The sequence below is a fragment of the Condylura cristata genome, unplaced genomic scaffold (genome assembly GCF_000260355.1).
Source record: "Condylura cristata isolate star-nosed mole 26May11 unplaced genomic scaffold, ConCri1.0 scaffold00022, whole genome shotgun sequence".
In the NCBI taxonomy this organism is placed as follows: Eukaryota; Metazoa; Chordata; class Mammalia; order Eulipotyphla; family Talpidae; genus Condylura; species Condylura cristata.
In genome coordinates, this window is record NW_004567123.1 from 1,017,860 (window position 1) to 1,042,890 (window position 25,031).

General features: G+C 41.0%; 1 protein-coding gene across 2 annotated transcripts in view; it reads right to left on the bottom strand.

Moving 5' to 3' along the window:
- The window catches only part of SYNDIG1 (synapse differentiation inducing 1), a 191,876-nt gene that overhangs the window by 99,292 nt on the left and 67,553 nt on the right, over nucleotides 1–25,031 (bottom strand). For both annotated transcript variants that reach the window (XM_004687127.2, XM_012728439.1), the window contains exon 2: nucleotides 17,441–17,998. In XM_004687127.2, the coding sequence (XP_004687184.1) occupies nucleotides 17,441–17,920 (480 nt within the window). In that variant the 5' untranslated portion in view covers nucleotides 17,921–17,998. The remainder of the gene's footprint in view (nucleotides 1–17,440; nucleotides 17,999–25,031) is intronic.

The window sequence follows — 25,031 nt, forward strand, 5'->3', positions numbered from 1 at the left end:
TTAGATAAAATATGCGTATATACACAAAAGGCAACTTCTCTATACAAAGGGGTAAAATCCTATCATTTGAAACACCATAGATGAGCCTAGAAATCATTATGCCTAGTGAAATAAGTCAGAAGGACATACAGACACCATGTGATTTCACTTATATATGGTATATATAAAAAAACAAGCAAACAAATTTACTAAATTGAACAAGTTTAAACTTTTGGGTTATAAAACCAAATTAGTGGTTATCTGGAGAAAAAGAAGAGGGAAAGACAGGTCATGTAAGGGGATCAGGTGTATGGTGAAGGATGGGTTTAGGTTTTAGTGGTAACTTAAAAAAGTACTGATTTATAATGATTTATAATGATACACCTGATTTATAATGATACACCTGAAAGTTGCACAATATTATATTGCAGTATTGCTTCAATAAAAATGATTTTAAAAATAAAAGCTCTTCACCTAACTTCAGATTAAAGAATTTTTCTATTAAGCGTTTTATAGTTGTATACTGTATGTAAATGTGATGGCCCATCTCTTTTCCAGAGCAATGTTGCCAAACATTTGTTCAATACATTAACTCAGCGTGTATACTTTTCTTTATAATATAATCTCTAGAATATAAACTATAATATTGAAATTGGTTTATGATTATGAGCATTTTAAAATAGTAGGTTAAAAACAGATCAGTGAGGGCCCTCCCTGGTGGCGCAGCCAGTTAAAGCACAGCACTAAGAAGCTAAAGCCTCTTCAGCATGAGTTCGATCCCCACCCTGGAGCACATGGTACAGCAGACCTCTCCTGATCTGCCCGCTGCTCCCCTCAGCAGTGTATTTGTCAGCCAGCCTGTTCTGCTCCCCACTCTGTCTCTGGTGAAGCTTCTCACCACCCCTGCACCTCTAGCCTGTATCCCAGTTCTGTATGCACAAATAAATAAATCTTAAAAAAAAAAAAAAACAACAAAACAGCTTAGTGTATAAATGGTTCAATGGTTCAGAGAAAACAATCACTGACAAGGACCTTAAATTCAAGATCTGTAAAATAGGGATGGTGGCACTTGCTGATGGAGCTTGGAAAGAATTCGAAATGGAAGCATAGTGGACAATGACACACCTCTGGTCACACACTGCTTGAATGTTGAATAGATTTTTCTTATCCTCTGTCCTATATAGAAATTCTTCTCAGGTGGTCTAATCATAGTCAAGGGGAGAGAGTTATAACTATTAATTTTCAGAATTCCCATCAAAATAATCATTTATTCCCATATTCTGATGTTCCCATATCAGAATAATCATTTATCTTGTTTATATTTCTAATACCAGTTCACAACAGGTTGACTTTTGTAGGAAGTATATCCTGTCTTCTACATGGGGTAAAAAAGTTTTCATAAGTAAGTTTTGTGATGACTTTGCAAATAGAATTCTGCAAGACCCTCTACAATCTCTGTGATCTTCAGAATGAATTATAAACTTGCATGATATCAGAGAACTTCAATTTATCAAGTAGTTGACTTGGTGACTTTTGGCATTTCTAAGAAAATAAGAAAAGTGGATCCAGGAACCACCATTTGGTTCACACAAGTTCACACTGCAGGGAAAAAGGACTGCAAAAAAAAAAAAAAAAAAGTGGTACCAACATTTTATGTGCAGCCTCCTTAATTCCAAGGAGTGTGGCCACCTTTATCTCCTGACGGCATGTTGTGAGTGTAGTGGAAATGCAGGAATTCCATATCAATCATATTTTGAACATCTCGCTGCTGTTTCCAGACCTTGGGAGATGGCCAGAGCAACTTGCACCTCTCACTTGTTTGTAAGAACTTGATTGGCAAAACTGTCCTCCAAGTCCACATCATCTTTATTCTTAGGTTCAGATCTTCCACATACTCAAGTCCTGCCTGGCCAGAGATGGCAGGTATTATGAGAAGGAAATACAAATGGGCAGGACAGGCAGGACAGTGGCTAACCTGTTATAGATAGGACCTTTACGTTGGCCCTCTGGGATTACAATATTTTCATACCTCTCCCACAGTGCATGCTAGGGGCAGACACACAGGCCTGTTATAAAAGGACACTTCCAGGTGGAACAAGAAGCCTAATCTGCTGACGATGGGAAGAGAGCTAACCATGGGAAGAGAGCTGTGCATGTCCCTTTTTTGAACTTACTCCTCCAGGTCATTGCCTGAAGCAAAGACAGACCTTAAGGCTCCAGCAGCCACAGAGCAAAAATCTTGCATACTTTTTCCCAGAAAACTGGCCCAGTTGCTGCATTTCCAGAAGCACAAGGACTTACAGAATGTAGGGTCTGCACCCTGTGACATCCACCACCGAGGTTAAGCATGAGGCAGTGAGAGGTTTCTCCCCACTCCTCCACTTTGTGAAAAGAGCTGCAGCGGGAGTGTAAGAGGGGTGATGAGCAAGGTGGACCCCACCGAGGGCAGAACAAGGTCCTGGGCACAGCAGACAGTCCACAGGAGGAGTGGTCCTGAGCCTGTGACTAGGCCAGAGGCAGGGACAGACTCCAGAAAGGAAAGGTAGGGACTCCTGGCCTCTTCACACAGGTTAAATCACTTCTGGATTATTCACCACATGGCTCATTTCAAGAGAAACTGCCATCTATGAAGGACTAGAAAGTATCTCCTGCTCAACCAGGAAGAGCTGGTGACCAAGCTTGCAAGGAGCACTGTGTGAGAGGTGTGTCAGGTGTGGAGGACCATCCCGACAGGAAGACAGTCATGGATCCTGAGCTTCAGAGGGGTCTCTCCAGGGAAGCCCTGTATCTAGAAAGAGAAATGATTCAAATACAGTTCAGTTCTGTACTAGTAGAAACCAATGGGCTCTGTTCTGGCTCTTCAAAGTGTAGCCACCGGCAGCTAAAAGTTGTTACAAATGCAGAGTCCCAGGCCCATGCTGGGCTGTCAGGACATGCACTTTAATTTCAGGAAGCCATGTGTGTGCATGCTGAGGTTGGATGGTTCTGGGGAAGGTATTTGGGGCAGGAGTCCCTAGGGGTGCTTCTTAGTTGGGCGGAGCCTTCATCCCGGTATCAGGAACATCCCTGTGTGGACTTGCCCCTGCTTTCTGCCTGTGCTACTTACATTTTTCAACTTCCCCTTCAGCAAACAAACAGCAGAAGGATGACAACAAACTGGCTGTCATCCCCTTTATCCCTGTTCTTACTTCAGACCCCACCCTTCGAGTTTCCTCGGGCTCCATGGGGCTCTCCATCTTGTGAATGATGTACAGTCTTCACTGGGTGACAGCGGGCTCCTGGCTCTTGTCTGCACAGAAAGCACTCTCTGACTGTGCGAAGCAATGCAGCTAACAGCAGGTGCTGTGACAATACGGCCTGGTTGCAATGGGCTGGTGACAATATGCGCTGTGATACTCTGCTTCATTCAGGTAGACAAAATAAATGGTGTCTTGAAATACAAGCTCTGGGTCAAATAAATTTCAGAATCACTGAGATAAAGTTAGTTATGTATGTTTGGGATGGTTTTAACTTTCACTTTGCAACTTGCGGGGCCATAAATTCCTAGGGAACAACATGAGCTTTTAAAAAGGGAGGACAGGCACCCAGTTTCCAAAACTTTTCTCTTCACAGGATGAATCTTCCATGGAATATGCATTAGGGAACCTGTGTAAGGATTGGAGGTTGCATGTGCGCTCTCTTAGCACTACCCAGAGGGTCACATAGTAAGTTGTCTAAGGACAAACAATAGTTGATCTTAAGATTGTGGCATATATTAATGCCTTAAGACAATGGGTCTTCAATTAGGAATGTCTGCAGGCATGAAGAAAAATATTGACTCCAGGAATTGTGATTTTGTGGTTTGGGGATGTGATCTCTGCATTGCTGTACTTAGGAGGGAGCCAGGGAGGACAGGGGAGCTGCCTGAAGGCAGGCCCAGGGGCATTGGGGGTTGTACAGCCACCCACTGCCTTACATCTCTCTAGCTTTTCTTCTGTTTCCTCTTATTCTATAGTCATACAGTAAGGTCTATCTGGCTAAAATGACCTTGGGATTTCTTTTAAATAATATATATATTAAGATTTATTTATTTATTCATACAGAACTGGGGTACAAGCCAGAGATGCGGAGGATGAGAGGCTTCACCAGAGAGAGTGGAGAACAGAACAGACAGATCGACGAAGTACACTGCTGAGGGGAGCAGCGGGCGGGTCAGGAGAGGTCTGCCTCGCCACGTGGATCTCCTCCGGGGCAGGCGGGGATCCAACTCATGCGTAAGTAGCTTTTGATTCTTAGTACAGTGCTTTAACCCACTGCACCACCAGGGAGGGCCCTAAATAATATATTTTTTACATCATCATTTTTTTCTTATTCCTTATTTGGAGTCCTTTGTCTTTGTGGTTTGTGAAAAATGCAGTCTGCTCTTGTGTTTCAAGTGTGCAGAATGTTGCTTGGGAGCAACCGCTGAGCTGATCCAGTACCTGTAAAGCAAGGAGACACATGGCTGCCTTGGGAGAGCCCGGGAGCTGACGATGCTCCTAGATGCCCAAGTCCTAATTTTGTTTCTTGCATTTGACCTTGGTGAGTTTTTAGAGGACTTTGTTAAAACAAAGTGAAGGTCACTAAGAGTCTCACAGTGAAGACTCTTAAGGAACTTGGGTACTCAGATAGTTTGATGTAATTTCTATTAAAAAAAAAGAAAAGAAAACCTGAAATTAACCTTTGGTGTGCTCCTCTGATAGGTTCATTTATTCATAAATAAGTTAGCACAGATATGAATTCTGGGCTTGCTCTGTGGAGCTCTGGTATCAGCACTGAAGACCCATCTGGGAGATGGTGACCCTGCTCCTTACCCTGGGGACTGGGAGGAATGAGTCTCTGGCTGTCAGGGATGACCACACTCAGGTCCCCTCTGTGGCACTTGGCCTAAAACCCTCTCCTTCTCTGACACCCTCTACTGTCTTGTTTTCCTACTAAATGCCTGGTTTTCTCTACGAGGATTCTCTTTGTAAACCACTTGCTTGTGATTCCTCATACTCTGTTTGTTTCTGGGAGAGTAGACCTAAAATGAATGTGTCAAACAAGACAGGAAATAAACAACCAAACAAACAAATACATAAATAATAACACTGAAACTGCCACCTGGATGCTGATAAGAAATCAGCCAAGTGAACATTCCATAAAGAAGGGCTGTGAAGACCTGTTTGGTGGCTGAGAAACTGAAGGCAACGAGGAGACTGGCAAAAGTTGAGGGAAGATCTCAGGTGTGAGGTAGGGAAGAGGCCATTCACAAGAAGTCTGCATTTTATTGACTTCTGTTTGGGTGATCTGCCACTTAATAATATATTATGAGGGATAGAAGAGAAAGCACTAGAATAGAAACTAAACAATTGTATGATCTATCCCAAAGGCTTGATTTTCCCCTCCACTTTCCAGAAGATGCTTTAAAGTCCAGTTTGTTCTACCATACTCAGCACATTTAGATATCAACTAGGCAACTAAAGCATAGAAGAGTTTGCTGGAGAGATGGTTTTTTCCTGGATTTGACCTCAAATTACACATGCCCAATTCATGTGTTCTCAGCATCCTCAAGCAGCAAACATCCCCAAAATACCACTGTTGTCTCTGCTAACTCGTTCTTGAAACTATATTTTACAGTCTAGATCTCAATGGATAATGTTTTATATAAGGTTCTAAGATTTCAGGCAATGAATTCTGTATCTAAATATAGTTCTTTTAACTCAAGAATGTTTCCTGATTCGCATATTCTGTTTATTTTCTGATTACAGACTTCCTCATGTTCCATATGAGCATTTCTCACCTTCCCAAACATGTGCTTTTCAGCCTCTAATATATGGCACCACTCAGGTGGGCTTACTTCTTGCATGTACAGACGTTGATGTTCAACGTGAAAAACCGACTAGTTTTCAAGTAACAGAGAGCTTCTTGATTTGTAAATTTAGTTCTTTAGCCACTTGTGCTGCAGTGGCTGCAGATAGCTTCATTGTGCTGTGCTTTAACCTGTTGAGTCACCAGGAAGGGCCCAGTTAATTATTTCTCTGATGACAGCTTCCTAGTACACAATGTGATTTTCATTATTTAGGAGGAAAACATCTTAATTTTTCCTCAATTTGAGGATTTCAATTCAGCTCCAACTTCCAGGCATGTAATATCCCTGTCCTCCTGCTGGTGAATAAGAACACTACCATCATGAAAGATGAACCTAGCAAGAGTCAGCAGACTTTCCCTGGTGAAAACCTCTCTCTTACCTCTTCCATTTCTGTATTTTCCAAGTGAATTAAAACAAAAGCCACGTGCACCATAGGGCCAGGATCCACTAAACACTAATGTGTGATTTTTCATCATCTGGAAGGACAGTCTCCCTCACTCTTTTAATGGTACAGTTCCCAGGACCAACAACACATCTCTTGCTATGGACATCTAACTTGAAATTCCAGAAGACCAAGAGCAGAACACCATGATGACCACCAAGCCCCCTATACTGCAGTTGTAGGGTTTCCTTCTTCTGTTAATTGAAATACTGTGAAATGGGTAGCTTGAGCCACAAATGAAAGTGTTGTTTAAAATAAAAGTTAGCTCAGAATTTTAGTAATGTATTCTTCCAATTTTCCAACAATGTGATTAATAGCTGAACTGTGATGAAGATAATGCTTCTCATTACACCTTTAAAACAGAATATTTTCATCAATACTTTAAATGAAAAGATTGTTTCTTTTAGCAAACTTGTAAGTTTAATGCTTATCATCATCTTCTTAGAATGTGATATGGTAAACAGAAGATGATGTTTTAATCAATATTGGTCAAGGATGAATGGTAGTCCTAAAGTTTCAAGGCTGATTGCTGAAGAGGTGTGTTTTATAAAGATACTAGAGAATTACTAAAGGCTGACATTAGAGGCAGCTTGTGAGGAGAAATGTTTCCATAAATCATGAACAAAGTTGTATTACAGGGAACTCCAGAGGATTATTTTATACTGGATTTGGTTCAAATTAGTACTATTTGAGATAAGTGGACTTTCAGTTAAGCCTGAGAAATTTTATTAAAAGTACAATTTTGGGGCTCTCCCTGGTGGCACAACAGGTTAAAGTACCGCACTGTGAAGCTCTCAGAAGCCACTGCAGCATGAGTTCGATTCTCCGCTGCTCCCCTCAGCAGTGTATTTCGGTAGATCTTCCTGTTCTGTTCCCTACTCTGTCTCTGGCGAATTTTCTCACCACCTACACCTCTACTCTGTACCCCAGTTCAATAAGCATAAATAAATAAATCTTTTAAAATTAGTACACTTTTGATTAGAATCAGAATTTTACAAGTTTTTGTTCAATGCTGAATATGGAAAAATGTCAAAGTTATGGCTTTCCCATCATAGTCATTCAAACTATGTTTAGACATGTTAGAAGGCAGTTAGTGCATAGCCATTTCCAACTATATAAAAGCTGATTTCATTACAATATTTATAGTCTGACAATAACAAAAACAAACACACACACGCACAAAAAAAATCCAAATTAACTCCAGTTTTGATAGTGATTCACTTTACAACAACAGCCACAGAAATAATAGGTCTGCTTGTGCACACTTTTGATTAGAAGTTCAGAAGCCATGTTCAAAAGATATGATCAGTACAAATTTGAAAAATAAAAAAGGCTTTTCTTTTTTAGCATACACATTTGGTTTGATGTTCCCATCCATAGACTTATCAAAAAGGGTTTAAGTGGAAAGTGAGGAATAAGTCCCATGCATGACAGATATATTATTTTGGAGATTGTCTGATCGAATGGCTGTAACTACATATTTCAATGCTTTTTATTGGCATCTATGAGATGCTACATTAGATGAGCATATAGAAATACTTGATTTTTATTTTTTAAGAATGATGTTGTGAGTTACACATTTTAATGAAATTATAGGGCCTCCTTGGTGGCCTAAGGGTTAAGTCTCAGTGCAATCATGATTTGCTGCCCCAGCCACTGCAGCATAAGTTCCATCCCCTGCCAAGGAGTTGACCCACGTAGCACAGCAGACCTCTCTTGTCTGGGCCCCTGCTCCTCTCAGCAGTGTATTTCAGTATATCCACCTGTTCTGCTTCCCACTCTGTCTCTGCTGAATCCTCTCACTCCCTGCACCTCTGGCCTGCACCCCAGTTTTACTATGCAAATATAATTAAAAAAAGAGAGCTATCCTTGAACCAGAAAATTAAAATGATGAATGGCATACTATTATTCTAATAATGTTAATAGTCTGAAAAATATTTTTGAATTTCTCCTAAAGAATCATAAATACATACAATGCTCTAAATGTGACACATTAATTTTGTGAAAGCAAATTCAGTATCTACAAGAGCCTATGATTCATGCAGTGCCTCTGCTGAGTAAAGTAGAGGCTGCAAATTTGGTCAATGTAAAATGAGATGTGACAACAAACACACTTCATTTTTTGTGCTTCACAGACAATGCATTTTTAAAACATTGAACATTTTTCATGATCGTGCATCAAGCAAGTCTTGATGAAATTGTTTCAACAACATGGGCTTACTTCATTTCTCTGTGTCACATTTTGTTAATTTTCATACTATTTCAAATTTTTAACTATTTGTTATAGTGATATATTTTCAGAGATCTTTAATGTTACCATGCATTTGCTTGAGGGTATCACAAACAATGCTCATATAAGATTGTGAACTTAAATGATAAATACCGCGTGTTCTGACTGCTCCACTGACTGTTCCACCATCTCTCTCTCTCTCCTTAGGCTCCCTGTACTTCTTGGAACACAGCACTATTGAGATTAGTTTAATTAATAACCCTACAATAATCTCTAAGTGTTCAAGCAATAGGAAAATTTGCATGTCTCTTCTTTTTTCTTTTTTTTTTTTTAAGATTTAATTATTTATGCATACAAAACTAGGGTACAGGCCAGAAGTGTAGGGGCAGTGAGAGGATTCACCAGAGACAGAGTGGGGAGCAGAACGGGCAGATCAACGAAGTACACTGCTGAGGGGAGCAGCAGATGGGTCAGGAGAGGTCTGCCACACCATGTGGGTCACCTCAGGAGCTGGAGATTGAACTCATGCTGAAGTGGCTTTAGCTTCTTAGTGTTGTGCTTTAACCCGCTCTACCACTAGGGAGGGCCCACATGTCTCTTACTTTCAATAAAAACTGAGAAATGATGAAGGTTTCTAAGAAAGGCAAGTCAAAAATCAAAAATCACAAACATTGTAAACCAATAAACTAATTTTAAAAAGTCAAGCTAGGTCTCATGTGCCAAACAGCAGCTAGCCATGCAAGTTCTATTACAGTGTAAGTTTTATTCCAGTGAAAGTTCTATTTCATTGAATATATGATGATAACAAAGTGAAACAGGTTTACTGCTACTATGAAGGAAGTTTTAGTGGTCTGGGTAGACGATCAAATCAGTTGCAATAGTCTCTTAAACAAAAGCCTAATCTAAAGCAAGGCTCTAACTGTCTTCACTTCTAGGAAGACTGAGAGGATTGAGGAAGCTGCAGGAAAAAAAAAAACTAAAGATAAAAGACTTTGGTTTATGAGGTTTAAGAAAACATGCTGTCTCTATAACAGAAGCAGCAACGGCTGATATAGAAGTTAACCAGGGGACCTAGCTAAGATCATTGAATAAGATCATTGAATAGTTTCACTATGCAACAGATTTTCCATTTAGCTGACAGTCCTAAATAGAAGTGGAAAATTCCAGGGCATTTGAGAGTTATGCTAACTCTCCTCTGCCTGTCTCTATATAAATGGAAAAAACAAAGCCTGAATGACAGCACATCTGTTTACAACAAGGTTTACTAACTATTTTAAGACATACTCCTTTGTTTAGACTTACAGCTCAGAAAATAAGATTCTCTGAAAGACTTACTGGTTGTTGACAAAGCACCTGCTCATACCAGAGCTCTGATGGAAAGGTACTAGACAGGAATGTTGTTTGCACACTTGCTCAAACAACATCCATTCTTTAGCCATGAACCAATATGTAGTTTCAACTATAAGCCTTAGCATTTTTTAAGATTTATTTATTTATGCATAAAGAACTGGGGTACAGGCCAGAGGTTTAGGGGATGAGAGGAGTCACCAGAGACAGAGTGGGGAGCAGAACAGACAGAATGACAAAGTACACTGCTGAGGGGAGCAGCGGGTGAGACAGGAGAGGTCTGCCGTGCCATGTGGGTCAGCTCCCTGGCCAGGAATGGTACTCATGCTGAAGTGGCTGTGGCTAGCTTCATAGTGCTGCACTTTAACCTGTCGTACCACCAGGGAGGCCCCACTTTAAGTTTTATTATTAAAGAAATATATTCCATAATGTTATGACTGCCATTGATAGTGATTCCTTTAAAAGCTCTGGAAGAAATAAATATAAAACTTTATGGAAAGGACTCACTAGTCCAGCTGCCATTAAGAAAATCATGACAACTGATAGGAGGTGGAAATGTTCACATTAACAGAGGCTTAGGAAAAGCTCCTTACCGATGGCTGACTGAGTGGTTGGACACTCTGTAGATCTAGTAAGTGCAGCTGTGGTGGAGAAAATAAGAGAAGTAACTAGAAATAGAGCCTGAAGTTGTGACTGAGTTGCTGAAATCTCATGATAAAATTTTAACGATGAGGACTTGCTTTAATGGATGAACAAAGAAAGTGATTTCTTGAGATAGAATCTACTTCTGCTGACAATACAATGAACATTGTTGAAAAGACAACAAATAACCTAGAATATGACATAAATTTGAGAATATTTCAATTTTAAAAGGTTCTTCTGTGGGTCAAATGGTATCAAAGAACACCGTTATGCTATAGAGAAATCTTCTGAGAAAGGAAAAGTCATTCGGTGTGGCAAACTGTATTATTTTAAAAAATTATTTAAAAAAATTAGTCACTCTGACTGTCAGCAACCATCACCGCGACTAGTGGGAAGTCATCAGCATCGAGGCAAGACCCTGCACCACCAAAAGCTTACAGTTCACTGAGGCCTCAAATGATCAGCATTATCTGCAATAAAATATATTAAATTAGGTTTTGAATATTTTTAGACATGCTGTTGCACACTTAATGAATTACAGCATAATAAAAACATAACTTTTAGATTCATAAATATATACTTTTACTAAATATAACTTTACACTAAAAAAAAACATAATGTGTCTTGCTTTACTCCAATATATTCATGTTCTGTGATATTTGTTTTATTGTGGTGGTTGGAATTGAACTTGAAATAGTTCCCAAGTATGCCATATAAGGAGATAAAACATTCCTCGTGTGAGTGATCCACACAAAGATGCAAAAGAATGTGGAATAGCTACATATTTATGCTTTTATTTACAAACTCTCCCAAGGGAGATTAAAATAAGTAATTTCATTTTCTAATGCTATAATCAAATGTATGTCACATTATTTAAGGATAACCAATTCTACTAAAATTCTTAACCTAACCATAAATAAGTTGCCTATAGGCATTTAAACATTCCTTGTCTATACCTGGGAAAAATAAAAGTGTAGAGCTTCAGATAATATGCTGATGCAACTTCTGGTATAGTAGAATCAATAAACGAATAGACAGATAAAGCTTTAATAGGATTCTCAATATTGACCAAAGACCACTGATACATGGAGAGGTATTTGCTCACCAACCCCTGCTGACTGCAGAAGGACAGTGGGAGTCTCTGGTGTTCTTGCCTTGACTTGTTCCAAGCCAACCACCACTTAATCCATGAAGTATTCCTATCAGGATGGGGTTTCGTGTGGAAACTAGCTATTTTATAGCTGAAGAGTCTGACTAGATAGGAGAGGAGGCAATAAAGTAAATCTATTCCCAGTCGTCAGTGAGATAACTGTACAACTCCCCCAGCTTTAGGGTATAGTACTGGTTGCATCAAGTGGAAGGTCAGAAGGAACCCAGGAATTTAACAAGGGGCTACTGGGAATGTGAACCACAGAGGGACTATGCAGGTGAATATTTAATACAAAAAAAAAAAAAAGGCAGTAAAAGAAAACAACAACAAAATCAAGAGACATGCAGAAAACAAAAATCAAAATGGCAAACTAAAGTCCAACTATATAAAAAAATTGCATTGAATGCAAATGGATTAAATACTCTAATAAAAAGAGATTGTAAGACCTAACTATGTGCTTTCTAGAAAAGACATAGCTTAAATTTCAAGACAGAAAGAAAATCTAAGCCAAAAATGAAAAAGAGGGAAGAAGATATATCTGCAGACGGTAGTCATAAGAAACTACAGTTGTTATATTAATATAACACTGTGAAAGCCTGAACATCTCTTGTGAGATCAGGAGAAAGGCAAGGAGGCTCACTTTATTTCCTTTCACATTATATTTGAGGTGTCAGTCAATGAGGCAAATAAAAGCAAACCAAAAATCTCCCTTAAAATATTAGCTCCGGCCCTCCCCCGTGGTGCAGCGGGTTAAAGCACTGCACTAAGAAGCTAAAGCCACTTCTGCATAAGTTCGATTCCCGCCTGCCCCGGAGGCGACCACATGGCGTGGCAGACCTCTCCTGACCCGCCCGCTGCTCCCCTCAGCAGTGTACTTTGTCGATCTGCCTGTTCTGCTCCCCGCTCTGTCTCTGGTGAATTGTCTCACTCTCACCTTCCACATCTCTGGCCTGTAACCCAGTTCTGTACAAATAAATAAATAAATCTTAAAAAAAATAATTAGCTCCTTAAATTTCTTGAGGGGTACAAACTTATTTTTTTAACTATTTCTGTCTTTTCTAAATTCTTTGTTTCCTCTAGATAAAAAGTTCTGTTTGTTGTTATTCTGTCTCAACCATGTTTTGGGTTTTTTTTCCAGTATTTATTGAGGGCTCCCCTTAATTCACACTCACAAATAGGGCCTTTATAGTTGTGAGATCCTGGCTCCCAAAAGGCTTCAGGTTCTTAATGGAAGGTGCGGGATAGCCCCGTGGGGGCTGCAGCGGGGGACAGCGTGGCCTGTGATTACTTGGTCTGCACCCTCCTGCACTATCTGTGAACTCAAACAGCAGCTTACTGTAGCACTCCTTAGCACTCCTTTTTTTCCTGACACAGTAAGACCAGCATTAGCACCAGGAGATGAGTCAGTGAGCAGGGCTGAAATACCAGGGCTGCCAGCAAAGCCAGCAATGTGACCCTGGACTCTTCCCAAGTTCAGGCCCTCTAATGTCCAGAAGGCAGTGGAAGTACCTGTGGCCCATGTGGCTGCTAGAGTTAATGGGCAGAGTGCCCAGGTATGGCTTGGCATGGTAGACGCTCATAAAGTAAGCATCTTCCTTCCCCTTTCTTCATGGTGGGGGCGGGGAGGGGAGAAAGAGCCCAAACCTCCTGGGCACTGTGTGATAACCATGCAGTCCATGTGCTCTGGGATATTAAAGACTTTGCATTGTCACAAAAGAACAGTAATAATTTGCCTTTCAACACTTGATACGCATCTGTAACAGCAAGAGGGCAGTTAGCCTCTCCAGGTTGAACTTCAACCACTTATTTGATAGCTTTAAACTTACATTTTATATTTTGCCAGAATTGCTTTATTCCTTTTTTCTGAAATCTCTCTGTGTGAGCTGATTTGTATGAATAAGAGAAAGGGTTGCCTGCTGTTGGTGTTCCTGTAACTGGCAGCTTTAGCAGTGGGCTGGGAACAGGATGACACAGTGGTCAAACACCAGGGAGGAGGCCATGGGGTGGGGAAAGAAGGCCCAATTACTGCCTTGCAGGGGGCCTCAGGAGGGAACCCTGACTGTCCATTCTGAACACAAAATCCTCAGAGTTCCCTGAGATCTCCCCTGGCCTGATATGAGCCCCTTTCAGACAGTTCAGTATGACTAGAAGCTCTTTGTCTTAGGGCAGAGTGGAGATATCATAATCTATGAGGCCTTTCTAAAAAGATCCTCAAAATTAGTACAGGATCCATTCCTATTAACACCATGACCCTGGAACACCATATTCTTTTGCAAAACTGTGTGTACAACATCCTGCTATTAATGCTGGGGACGGGACCTCTCCAGTGAGAGATACAAGAAAGGAGCTACATGGTAGGGCAAAGCCATTCTGAAAACTGAACTTTTTAGGAAACACTATTGACTTAATATTGGCCAATAGAAGCTCTAGAATTCCCAAAGAAGTTAAATCTCTTTGATTTTCTTGTGTGTGGAGTAGCCTGTGGGACAGTGGGAAGGGCTGTGAACCCATGTATACTAGGCGTTATGGCCTAGTCACACTATAATTGTGGGTGTCATCACACTTTTCAATTAGACAATCTTAAAAGAAAATTATGCCAAATAGTTCAAAGTATTTCTTCATAATAGATGGCTGCAGATATTGATCATCAGTTCATTGGCACTTTCCTTTGTTATCATCCTAAATATTCCCTCCCATGCTAACTTTGGGTTTAGTCAGTAAAACAACATGCATGACATAGCAAGGCTCGAAGAGCCCAACACCTTGGCTCGCCTCTCTACAGCTGCTCTTGGGGTTCCTGTCACACTTGCCAGGTGATGAAGCTGCTGTGGTATAGTCTCCTCTATTGCCCAAGTCACTGGCCAGCCACATCCCCACAGAGAGATGGGGGACCCCAGGGAAATCAGCCTGGCAACAAAAATCATGAGGTGAAAAAAACAACTGTTGCTTTCAGTCACTAAATTTGGGGTGATTTGTTATGTAGCAAATGCTGATGCAAATAACTTCTTTATTATTTCATGAGAAATATTAATAAACCTCAGAACAGCCACTGTAGGCAAGATGCCACTCACCAACTGTCACTATCTTCATTTGCGGAAAAGAAAGTGCCATTGCTCTACTGGAAGAATGTTGCTGAGAGACTATGTTTGCTGTTATGGATTTCTTAATGCAGAAAGGCCCCCTGGAGTCCTCCATGGGTGCTCCAAGCAGCACACCGAAAGACAATAGCTGTCATAGCTATGCTTCAATTTACTTGACTTCCACCCCTTCCTGTGAGAGGAGCCATTTCTCGGTCTGGGTTTATTCTTTGATATTGACCACAAAGTTCCATCAAAAGCCTAAGAAGCAGCCTAATCTTTATACTATTTGCTCTCCCATTAATATCACTGGGTGTAGCCTTTCTGGCTGAAATCCAATACCAACGTGTTGCCTCTTATAAAAATATGAACACAGTCAGCACTACTATTAGGACTAAAGATCCAGTTGCGTCTTCATTCAAAGAATTCTTTCTGTAGTGCTACCACTGCTGATGGCAAGACAAGAGAATACAGCTGGGGGCACAGCTCCCCCCAGGGCCTGCATGACCAACTGGGTAAAAAAAAAACCTGTCACCTAGCCACCCATTTCTTGGCATTTCTCTTGAGAGACTGTCTCTGAGAGGTTTCAGACTTCTGCATAGTTCCCAAACCACAGTCACTGGTTGAAGTCAGTGAAAATTGTTGCAATAAAATAGATTTGATAATTGTTTACCAAGAATGAGGATTCAGACATGTTATAAAAACACATTCATGTGGCCCTCCCTGGTGGTACAGCGGGTTAAAGCATAGCACTGAGAAGCTAAAGCCACTTCCTCATGAGTTCGATTCCCGTCTGCCCCGGAGGTGACCACATGGCGCGGCAGACCTCTCCTGACCCGCCCGCTGCTCCCCTCAACAGTGTACTTCGTCGATCTGCCTGTTCTGCTCCCCACTCTGTCTCTGGTGAAGCCTCTCGCCGCCCCTGAGCCTCTGGCCTGTACCCTAGTTCTGTATGCACAAACAAATAAATCTTTAAAAAAAAAAACAAACACACATTCATGTAATCACAGGTTGTGTTTATGTGCAAACTCTATCAGAAGCTCATGAAAAGCTTAAAGAAAGAAGAATAACACTCTTTTGAGTTAAGCTCAAGGTGAACCCACTGCGACTTGCCATTTTCTTCAAAGGTCTCTTCTAGAATGGTCACTTCCTCCCATCCCTTGCTAAATTCTCTCCAATTTCCTCGAACCCCAACTTCCATGGGCTCCATGACTCTTAGCTGCCATGGGCCCTCATTCAACCCAGAGCGCTTGATTTACTGACCTTCTCCCTAGCCTGCCTTTCTTTCTCTCTCTCGCACAGCACTGTGCCACCTTCCCCTGGAAGGCCCGCCACTCTGTGCAGCTAGGAGGCACGCAGGACAGCTCCCCCCTGACCCTGCATGCTCTGTGCTGGCATTCCCATCCACCAACAAATGTTTTTATCTGCTTTAGCCCAAAACAAATTCCTTTGTATTTGATCAAACACTTGCTCCTGAAAATTCTTCCCCAAAGCTTAATAAATGGCTGGCCCTTCTCCCCCTACCATTCACTCTCTGGTAGAACTACTTCTTCCAAGGAGGGTGCTTTGGTTGACAACCTAACAACATTACTCTTGTTCCCTCCAGGGCTGCATGGAAATAAATGGGGTGGGCTGCACACACAGCAGTTGCCGGGCCGAGTTACCAGGTGTAACGTGCAGTCTCAGAGCATGAAGTTCAAATGCCCTCGCTGCCCTCCAATTGACCGAGGTGGCTCTGTGAGGGGGAACGGATGTCCTGAAGGAACTCTGCAGAGTTTTGTGGACTCCACCCCCTACTCCAGTTTTCTGAACTCCACCCTCTACTTCAGTCACTGAAACTACAATTCCCAGCAATACCATGGAGACAAATGCGAGGACCTTAGGGCAGAGCTAAGCAGGCATTCTGGGACTTTTGAGGAATATAAGGGAGCCATGTTAGATGCTCTCTCTCTGGACCGTGTGGCTGGTGACTGGTCATTTTACTCTTGATGAGCTTTCAGTGTGTTATTGGAGTTCCAAGTCTGCGGAGTTGGTAGGATGTTCTACTTAACTTGTTTCTCTCTCTTTCCCTGGGTTGTTCCTTTTACTTTCAAACCTTTTGCAAACAAACCCATTATTGACCCTTTTTATGTGTACCTGCAGTACAACTGAATCTCAAGTGCCTGCACACATAAGCAGCCTGGTTCATATTGGGTAGCCCTGTAATAGCTCTTGTGATAAATCACCCCGTATTCCCTGTAGACTATCAGTTTCTGCTATTTCTCCCATCAGGTTTTATTCATACCGGTAACTTCTTAGTATAAAGCTTTGAAGTGCCAAGTGAAGGAAGGACCCCACAAACAAAACATTTGCCAAATTGTCTCCCCATAAGCATGTTCAGCCTCATCTTCCCTAGGAACATGCATCCCTTTGTACTTCACCTGGCACATCTTCAGTTTCTCTGTAGCCCTATCCTGATGGTCATCACTTGGGTAACTTGTGGCTGGAACCGTTGCCAGAGCCCACACTGAGTCCCGGTCACTGAGCCTTTCTTCATTCCTTCTGTTCTCCCCAAACGTCCAAAATTAAGAGGTACCAGGAAAGCTCTCATTTCTCTGAATTTCTGCAGAAGTCCACCATTCCCTAACTCTTACCAGGCACTCAGGAGTCCCCACCACACGCCCACTGCTATCCCCACAGAACTATGACAAACACCTCCTCTCACCTCCAGTTCCTGGAACTCCTCCTCTTCCTCCACATCATAGGAGAGGGTGTGGATTTTGATATCATCAGCTGAGAGGTCAATGAACTTCCCATCAGGGTATTCCAGGCTCTCTTTGGTGGGTGACCGGTCCTCGATGAAGGTGGTCTCACAGCAGTCAGCGGCCACGCCATCCCCCCAGGAGCGCAGAACCCCCTCTGAGTAGAGGATGATGTTGGGGCGGAAGTGGGACTCCACTGACTGCTGGAGGGTGTTGGGGTCCAGCAGCTGCTGGGCTGGCTCATTCCTGCTGCTGTCCAGGGTTGCAGGAGCTGCACCAGCCACCACTCGGCGGCTCTGGTACTGTGGTGCAGGGTACACAGACACCAGGCCATCTCTGCTCTCAGCCATGAAGTTTCTGGTGTTAATTAAGCCATTCCTCTTGCCAGCATCGCTGATTTTACTGTGTGCCAACACACTCTTCTGTTCAATGATGCCATCCATGGTGTTTTCCTTCCCGACTGAGGTCAGGCAGGTGGACTGGGCTTGAAGGTCACGCTTGCCTCATGGGACCCATTTCTCCTACAGGAGGAGGAAGCAGAAGTGAGACAAGAAAAATCACACCTGAAAGAGAGTTAATCCCCCAGACTCTCATTTCAGAGTACACTGGCCAGTCGATATGCATAGTAGCTGGGAGAGTCAGATGATACCACTTTCCTACCTATCCTGCTAATTTAAAAAAGCTCCATCAGGGCAGCCAGCCAGAGTAAACCAGAAATTGATTATCTGCACCTCTGTAAAGCCTCTGCCTCCAAATGAAGGAGGCTCTGCAGAAATTGGAATATTTGCAGTTCTAGAGAAACCCCTGACTGCGGAAAGATATCCTAAAACTCATGCTGAACCCAATCATGTTAGCATGGAACAGTCTACAGGGGAAATGATACCATAGATCTGTAATGGGGATCGCACCCAAGTCCATGGCAATCCATTTGAGCAGAAATATACACCCAAGGAGAAAGGATTTGAAATAACTTTGCACACAGATTTAGAAGGTAAATGACAAGAAGACTCACATCATTAATACTGTGTGTGGGCAAAATTCCCCAGTTGAGGAAAAACTCACATGTACATCGTCATTAATCTAACGGAACAAGTGTAACACTCATACCTACCCCCCAATGTAGTCAGAGTATTGATCTGGAAACTTCCCTGCCTCAATTGTGCTCACCTTCAGGAGATATCTTCATAGTTTGGATGTGATTAAAAGTCCTTATAATCATTTCTCCCTAGATTGTGTTTCTTTCTAGGGTAGCAAATGTTAAGAAAGAAAAGAAATTACACAAACCTGAGATTTTTGGAGATAAGAAATGAATTGATTCAGTCTTTTCCCATTTGAAAGTTAATAACTATTATGTAGGAAAACATTCCACCTCAGGGACTTGGAGTACTTAGGCTTTTTATGAAATTTAAGACTTTTCTTGTAACTGTTTTATTTGGTGTTAGCTACTAATCAAAGCTGGAGAAGAAGACAGGACAACTTTATGACTAAATGGAAAATTTGAGAGACTATTTTAATAGATCTGACAAATGACTAGTCAAGCAGACTACAGTTGGTACAGAGTGACAGTGAGTGTTATTAACTGATGCTGTGTCTAATTTGAGAGGCCCAAACTCTCACTGCCACCTCTGTGTCCATGGCACTAAGATGCATTTAGCTCCGGAGGCACATTTATAATCTGAAAATAAAAACTGTGCATTAAATTACTTGAAAAGATCTTTTGAGGCTGCAACCTGCAAGGCACATGACATACACGTGAGCACTGTTACCTTTGCTGTGTCACTTTCCAACTTAGCGCAATGTGCTAAATGGGGGTTTCTGATCTAAACACCAAACTTCTCTCTCTTCCTCCTTCCACAGAGAAGTTGCTGGTTGCTCTCAAACTTGAGGCTCTCACCTGGTCTGTGATGTATGGATTTTGAGACTAGAGTAAACTTGAAGTTCAAAATGATTTCAGATTTAGGTCCTTCTACCCAGACTCATAGTAAGTAGCTTACATAAGATACTTGGCAGTGCTGCTTCAAATCTGTCATGGCATCACCTGCTGTTGCCCAGACAGAGAACTGTCTCAATTTCTGGTGTATACTCCTCACCTGTACTGTAGTTTTTCTTGCCACACCTGGTTCATTCTTCTCTGCCAACCTGATGGATACTGTGTTTGCTACCCTCCCTTAGTCCCTGCCCCAGAAGCTGCTGATTGCAGAACCAGTGTAATCTTCCCTCTTCCTAGCACCCAGCATGTTGCAGGTACTCAATGAATGTCTGTTGAAGTAACACTCCAAGTGTTAGTGATTAGAATAATCCCTATTGTGGAGCCTCTGTTTAGGTGCCTCAAAGTACCCCATAGATCAGCACCACCTGAAGCTGGTTGAAATGCAGAAGCTTTAGCACCACCTGGATTACTTAATCTAAGATCCACATTTAAACATCATTACAAGTTATTATTCTTTATGTCAAAGCCTGAGGGACATTCTTCCATCCTTTATCACAGAAGTGCAAGTATTGGCTTTTTGTGCAAAGTGGCTTTTTTTTTTTTAAGATTTATTTATTTATTCATACAGAACTGGGGTACAGGACAGAGATGCGGAGGGTGAGAGGATTCACCAGAGACAGAATGGGGAGCAGAACAGGCAGATTGATGACGTACAGTGCTGAGAGGAGCAGCGGGCAGGTCAGGAGAGGTCTGCCACGCCATGTGGATCTCTTCTCCGACAGGCGGGGATCGAATTCACTCAGAGGCAGCTTAAGCTTCTTAGTGCTGTGCTTTAACCTGCTGTGCCACCAGGGAGGACTGTGGCTAAGTTTTTTAATGGTTCACTATCTTTTTAAATATATACACACACACATATCCAAATACTTTTTAGAAGTATATACATCAATTAATTTACATTCTAAATTTTTTTAATGAAGTAAATTTTTCCAAATTCGAGTATCATAAATTATAGTCATATCTAGATGTACAGGGTTGAAATGAATGGAATATCATTTTGTCACTGTAAGATGTAAAATATAAATAAACTAAAAAAATATTTCTTTCAACACAGGCTGGCTTGTCGTGTATTATCTTTAACTTCATAATTCCTAGTGGCACATTTCCTTAGTGTTTACTTCTGCCTGGTCTGACTTTTACGTGACAACATTCTTTCTCCAAGCCTGAGATGATCAGCTCAAAGATAGGAAAGAGAAAGACAATGCTTACACTTTGCCACTGACCGGGATAACATGTCCATTTCCGTACTAGTGGTTTCTGGAGCCATACACAGTGACTGTACTGTTTTTTCAATGTTCTTTATAGCAGAGATATACTTATTAATATAATTGATTATATTATATGACATATGTTTAGCTTGTATATATTTTTTCTCAGTCTATGATTTTCAGAACCAGTGGCACAAAGAAAAAAAAAACCTCATTTGGTCCTTTATTTCCTCTTAAACAGACTCTCCTAGGTTTAGGGTGCTGTCTCCTATTGAAGAAACTCTCCCTGGGCTGCACCAACAACTGGGCTCCCAGTGCATCCTCTGAATGAAACCTTGAAATCTGTTTTTACATGTCTTCAGAGAACGCTGACTGAAGCTCATCACTAGTCAGTTGCACTATCCCAGTGGTTTTAGTGACACTGTCATTGGGTAAAGAGAGGGAGAATGAAGAAGGATCTCCACGCCCCATCTGAGATCCTCAGCTACTCCTCCCTTAGTTCTGACTTTCTACACCATCACTTGAAGAACCCTCCAGGTGGTTCAGTCACAGACACACCTTCCCACAAGTTTGGATGAGTATCAAATAGGTAAGAGAATTGATAGGGACTGAAAAAGCAAAAGTAGATATGTAAGATCTATGTACATTTTATGTTGTAATGAAACATGTTTTCCTTACTTTGAAACTATCATGATATAAAGTGCACAAGGCTGAGTCAGGAAATAAGGAACTTAGCCTCACATGTCTAAGTGGGCTACCACATGTCTGCTTGACCTTGGGCAATTTACATATGAAAGTGGAATTATTAATAAAGCATTGAGCAAGAGTAGTTTTCAGATCCCTTTTAGTTATATGCTTGGTACATCTTTGCACACAGGTCTTGGTGTTTTATAGAGTTAGATGTAGTTTTTTCACAGGTGGAGAAAAATCTCACATTTAAAAAATAGTTTAGATTTCAGCTCGAAATATATGTATAGAGCAATTGTTTATTATTTCAAGGCACTAAGTTAAGTGTTTACTAGTACGGCAAGTTTAGTTCCTAATATTACAGCTTCAACCAATAACAAAGTTAAAAAAAATAAAACACTGTGATGTTAGACAATAAGCATACTAGAAATTCATGCCAATATACACAACTGAAATCGAATATTTCAAAATGAATGAGAGGAATAGAGATGATAGCAATTGTGACAGACAGAACAGCATAAATTGGGGAAAACAAATCAGAAGCAATGCAATTTGCAAATAGAAAGTTATGAGAATAGAATTCAAGACAATTAGAAATAAAAGGAAGTAATTTCAGAAATCAAGGCTAACCCAGACATGGGTGAATAAACACAGTGAATCATATCTTAAAAGAAAGAAACATGGGACCTAGAGAAAAAAATGTTTTAAGTAAAAAAAAAAAGGCTTAAATTTATATAAAACTCTAGCATGAACAAAAAAGTTGTATTATGAGAGAAATCAGAACAACACGTGATGTAGGCTGGGAAGGGCAGAGGGGGTGATGCAATGCTCTATGCACTGAGTGAAAAGAGCTTACAGAAAATCTGTATTCGCCAAAGCTAATCAAACCATGACACTGAAGATGTGCATTTCATTGTGTGCACTTAGTGCTAAAGCTATTTTGAAATAAATGAATGCAGAATAAAGGCAAAGAAAGTTCAACCATGCATATAAAGGGAGACCTTGGAGAAGAAAATAAATGATGGCTGAAAAAAGATATGAAAACTATGATTTAAGAAAACATAATCAAGATTAAAAATATTGCAAGGGCACACACAATAATTGCCTAGGAAAACTGACCCACAGTGATTGACAATATTAATTATAATAAATTACAAGTAAATTATAGTATGTCTAGTAGACCTTAAAAATTAAAGTAGCTTTACTTAGCAAGCAAAAAATATTGATTCATTACAAGTGGTAAGAAAATCAAATGGTGATCAGATGTGGCAACAACAACAGAAATTCATTATAACAGAAGCCAACAGGGTGAAGTAGTGAAGACAAAAGTTAAAGTAATAAAATACGAGTCAAGGATATTAGTCAAACTGTCCTTCAAGTTAAGGGCAATAAGCAGACATGAAAAAAATGGATGAAAATTATCCTCATGAATTCTGCTGAATTTAAGTCAATATAAGATTAACAGAAATGACCAGGGATGCTGTATACAGATTTGTAGTTGTCAATGGCTTCTAGGAAGGCAACAAAAAAAGTAGACACGGTACTTCATCTGAAATACATTCTATCACCATGAAATCTTTTTGATAAGCAAAAAAGCAAAACATAATGTAAAATAACTGTCCTTAATCAAACTGCTATATCAACTAGTACATAGGGAATTTAGAAGGTGGAGAGCTATGCTAAATAACATCATGGGTCTATACAACCAGAAGTCCAGGATATGACAATTCTATGGGAATAACCCTGAAACTATACTGATTAAAAAACAAAAAAGGGCCTCCCTGGCAATGTAAAGCTTAAGTCTCAGCACTATTACCATGTGTCCAGCTAGCTAACCAAAATGTCTTGGCAGACCTCTCCTGTCTCACACGCTCCTCCCCTCAGCAGTGTATTTTAGTATATCTTCCTGTTCTGCTCCCCACTCTGACGCTGATGAATCCTCTCACCCCCTGCATCTCTGGTTTACATCCCAGGTCTTCTATGCATTAATAAAGAAACCTTTAATTAAAAAAAAGAAAGACAGAGAAAAAAATGTTATAGATTAAAAATACCTGGAAGTCATGTGCACCGAATATTAAATCTTACTTGGATTTAACAATTCTTTATATGCATGTATGCATTTATTTGTAAATCTACACAAATGCATACTATACTTATTTACATACACATAATTTTATGCAAAATGTCTGTTATTTGTGTATAGACATTTGTATATATAGGACACTGGGAAAATGAGAGCACTGCCTTGATAACTGAGGACATGTAGATGTTCTGGGTGGTATTACTAATATATTGAATGTATATAAAGTATTTTAAGTAGGCTTAAAATAACCTACTTTTAAAGATTCACAATGAAGTATTTACAGGTGAAATAAATTATATCTGGGATTTAAAAAAAAAAATCTGTAAAAGAAGGTGGCATGGGTAGGGTGTAGAGAAAACAAGAAAGACAATGGGTTCGATAATCAGTGAAATTGGTTGTTGCATATATGGGGTCCACTAAATAATTCTCTACCTTCACAAATAGTTAAAATTTTCTGATAAAGAGTTTCTTAAAAATCAAGAAATGGAGGGGATATGGCAAGATGGCAGCAGAGTAAAGATGCCAAAATCACTGTGTCCAGGCTCGCGCAGGAATTTAGGGCTGAAAACGGACTACAGACTTACATACTATGAGTTTCAACCCAAATGAGAACACCCTGGACTCACTAGAAGGAAGATAACTGAGGGAGAATTGAAAATTGGAGAGTTCTGATAAGAGAACTCCCTCCAGGGAGCATCAGGTACCTGAAAGTTTGGCGGGCTGCAGGAGCCACTTTGCCCCTTGCTAAAGACCTGGAGGTGAAGGGGGATGGCTCAGCTCGGTGAGTGGAGCCCAGGCTGAAGAAAGACTGCAGATCTAATTTGGAGCACCTATGTGCTGGGCAAAGCCACTAACGGATCAGCTAGGGAACAGGCAAGATGGCAGTAGAGCAAAGACGCAGTAGAGTAAAGACTACATCCAAGCTTACACGGGAATACATAAAAACAGACTACAGATTTACATGTTACGAGTTTCAGCCCAAATGAGAACACCCAGGACTCACTAGAAGGAAGATAACTGAGGGAGAATCAGCGATTGGGGAGTTACAATAAGGGAACTCCTATCAGGAAGCACCACAGACAGGATAAGTGGAACCCTGCAACTCTGATCAGGAGGAGCACCCAGGCTCTAGTGCTGAAGATGGAAGTTTCCTGCTCATTCGGCTCAGTGAGTGGAACCCAAGCTGTGGGAAAAGACTGTTCAAGTGGGCACATTAAACCCTGGAGGTGGGGAGGAAAATCTGGTGATCTGGTGACTGGGGCAGCTGCAAGGTTTGCAAACCTTTCACCCACCCCCACAGCATAGGCCTGGAGGCTTGTTCCTGGCATTAGTCACTAAGGCGGGGGCAGCAACTTCACAAAGCCCCTGAGATAAAAGGAGGGAAAATAAAACAGTTAGAGGAATCAAAAACAGGCCCATTAACACTTCCCCAAGTGGTAGGAAAAGACTGCTCAGGTAGAGACAGCTCTGAGTGGGCACAAAGAGCCCTGGAGGACTTGAAGGAGGACTGACAGCCTGCACAACTAGGGGTGTGTGCAGAATTAGGAGTCAAGGTGTTACTGAACAGCAGTGGCCGGAAGACCTGTGAG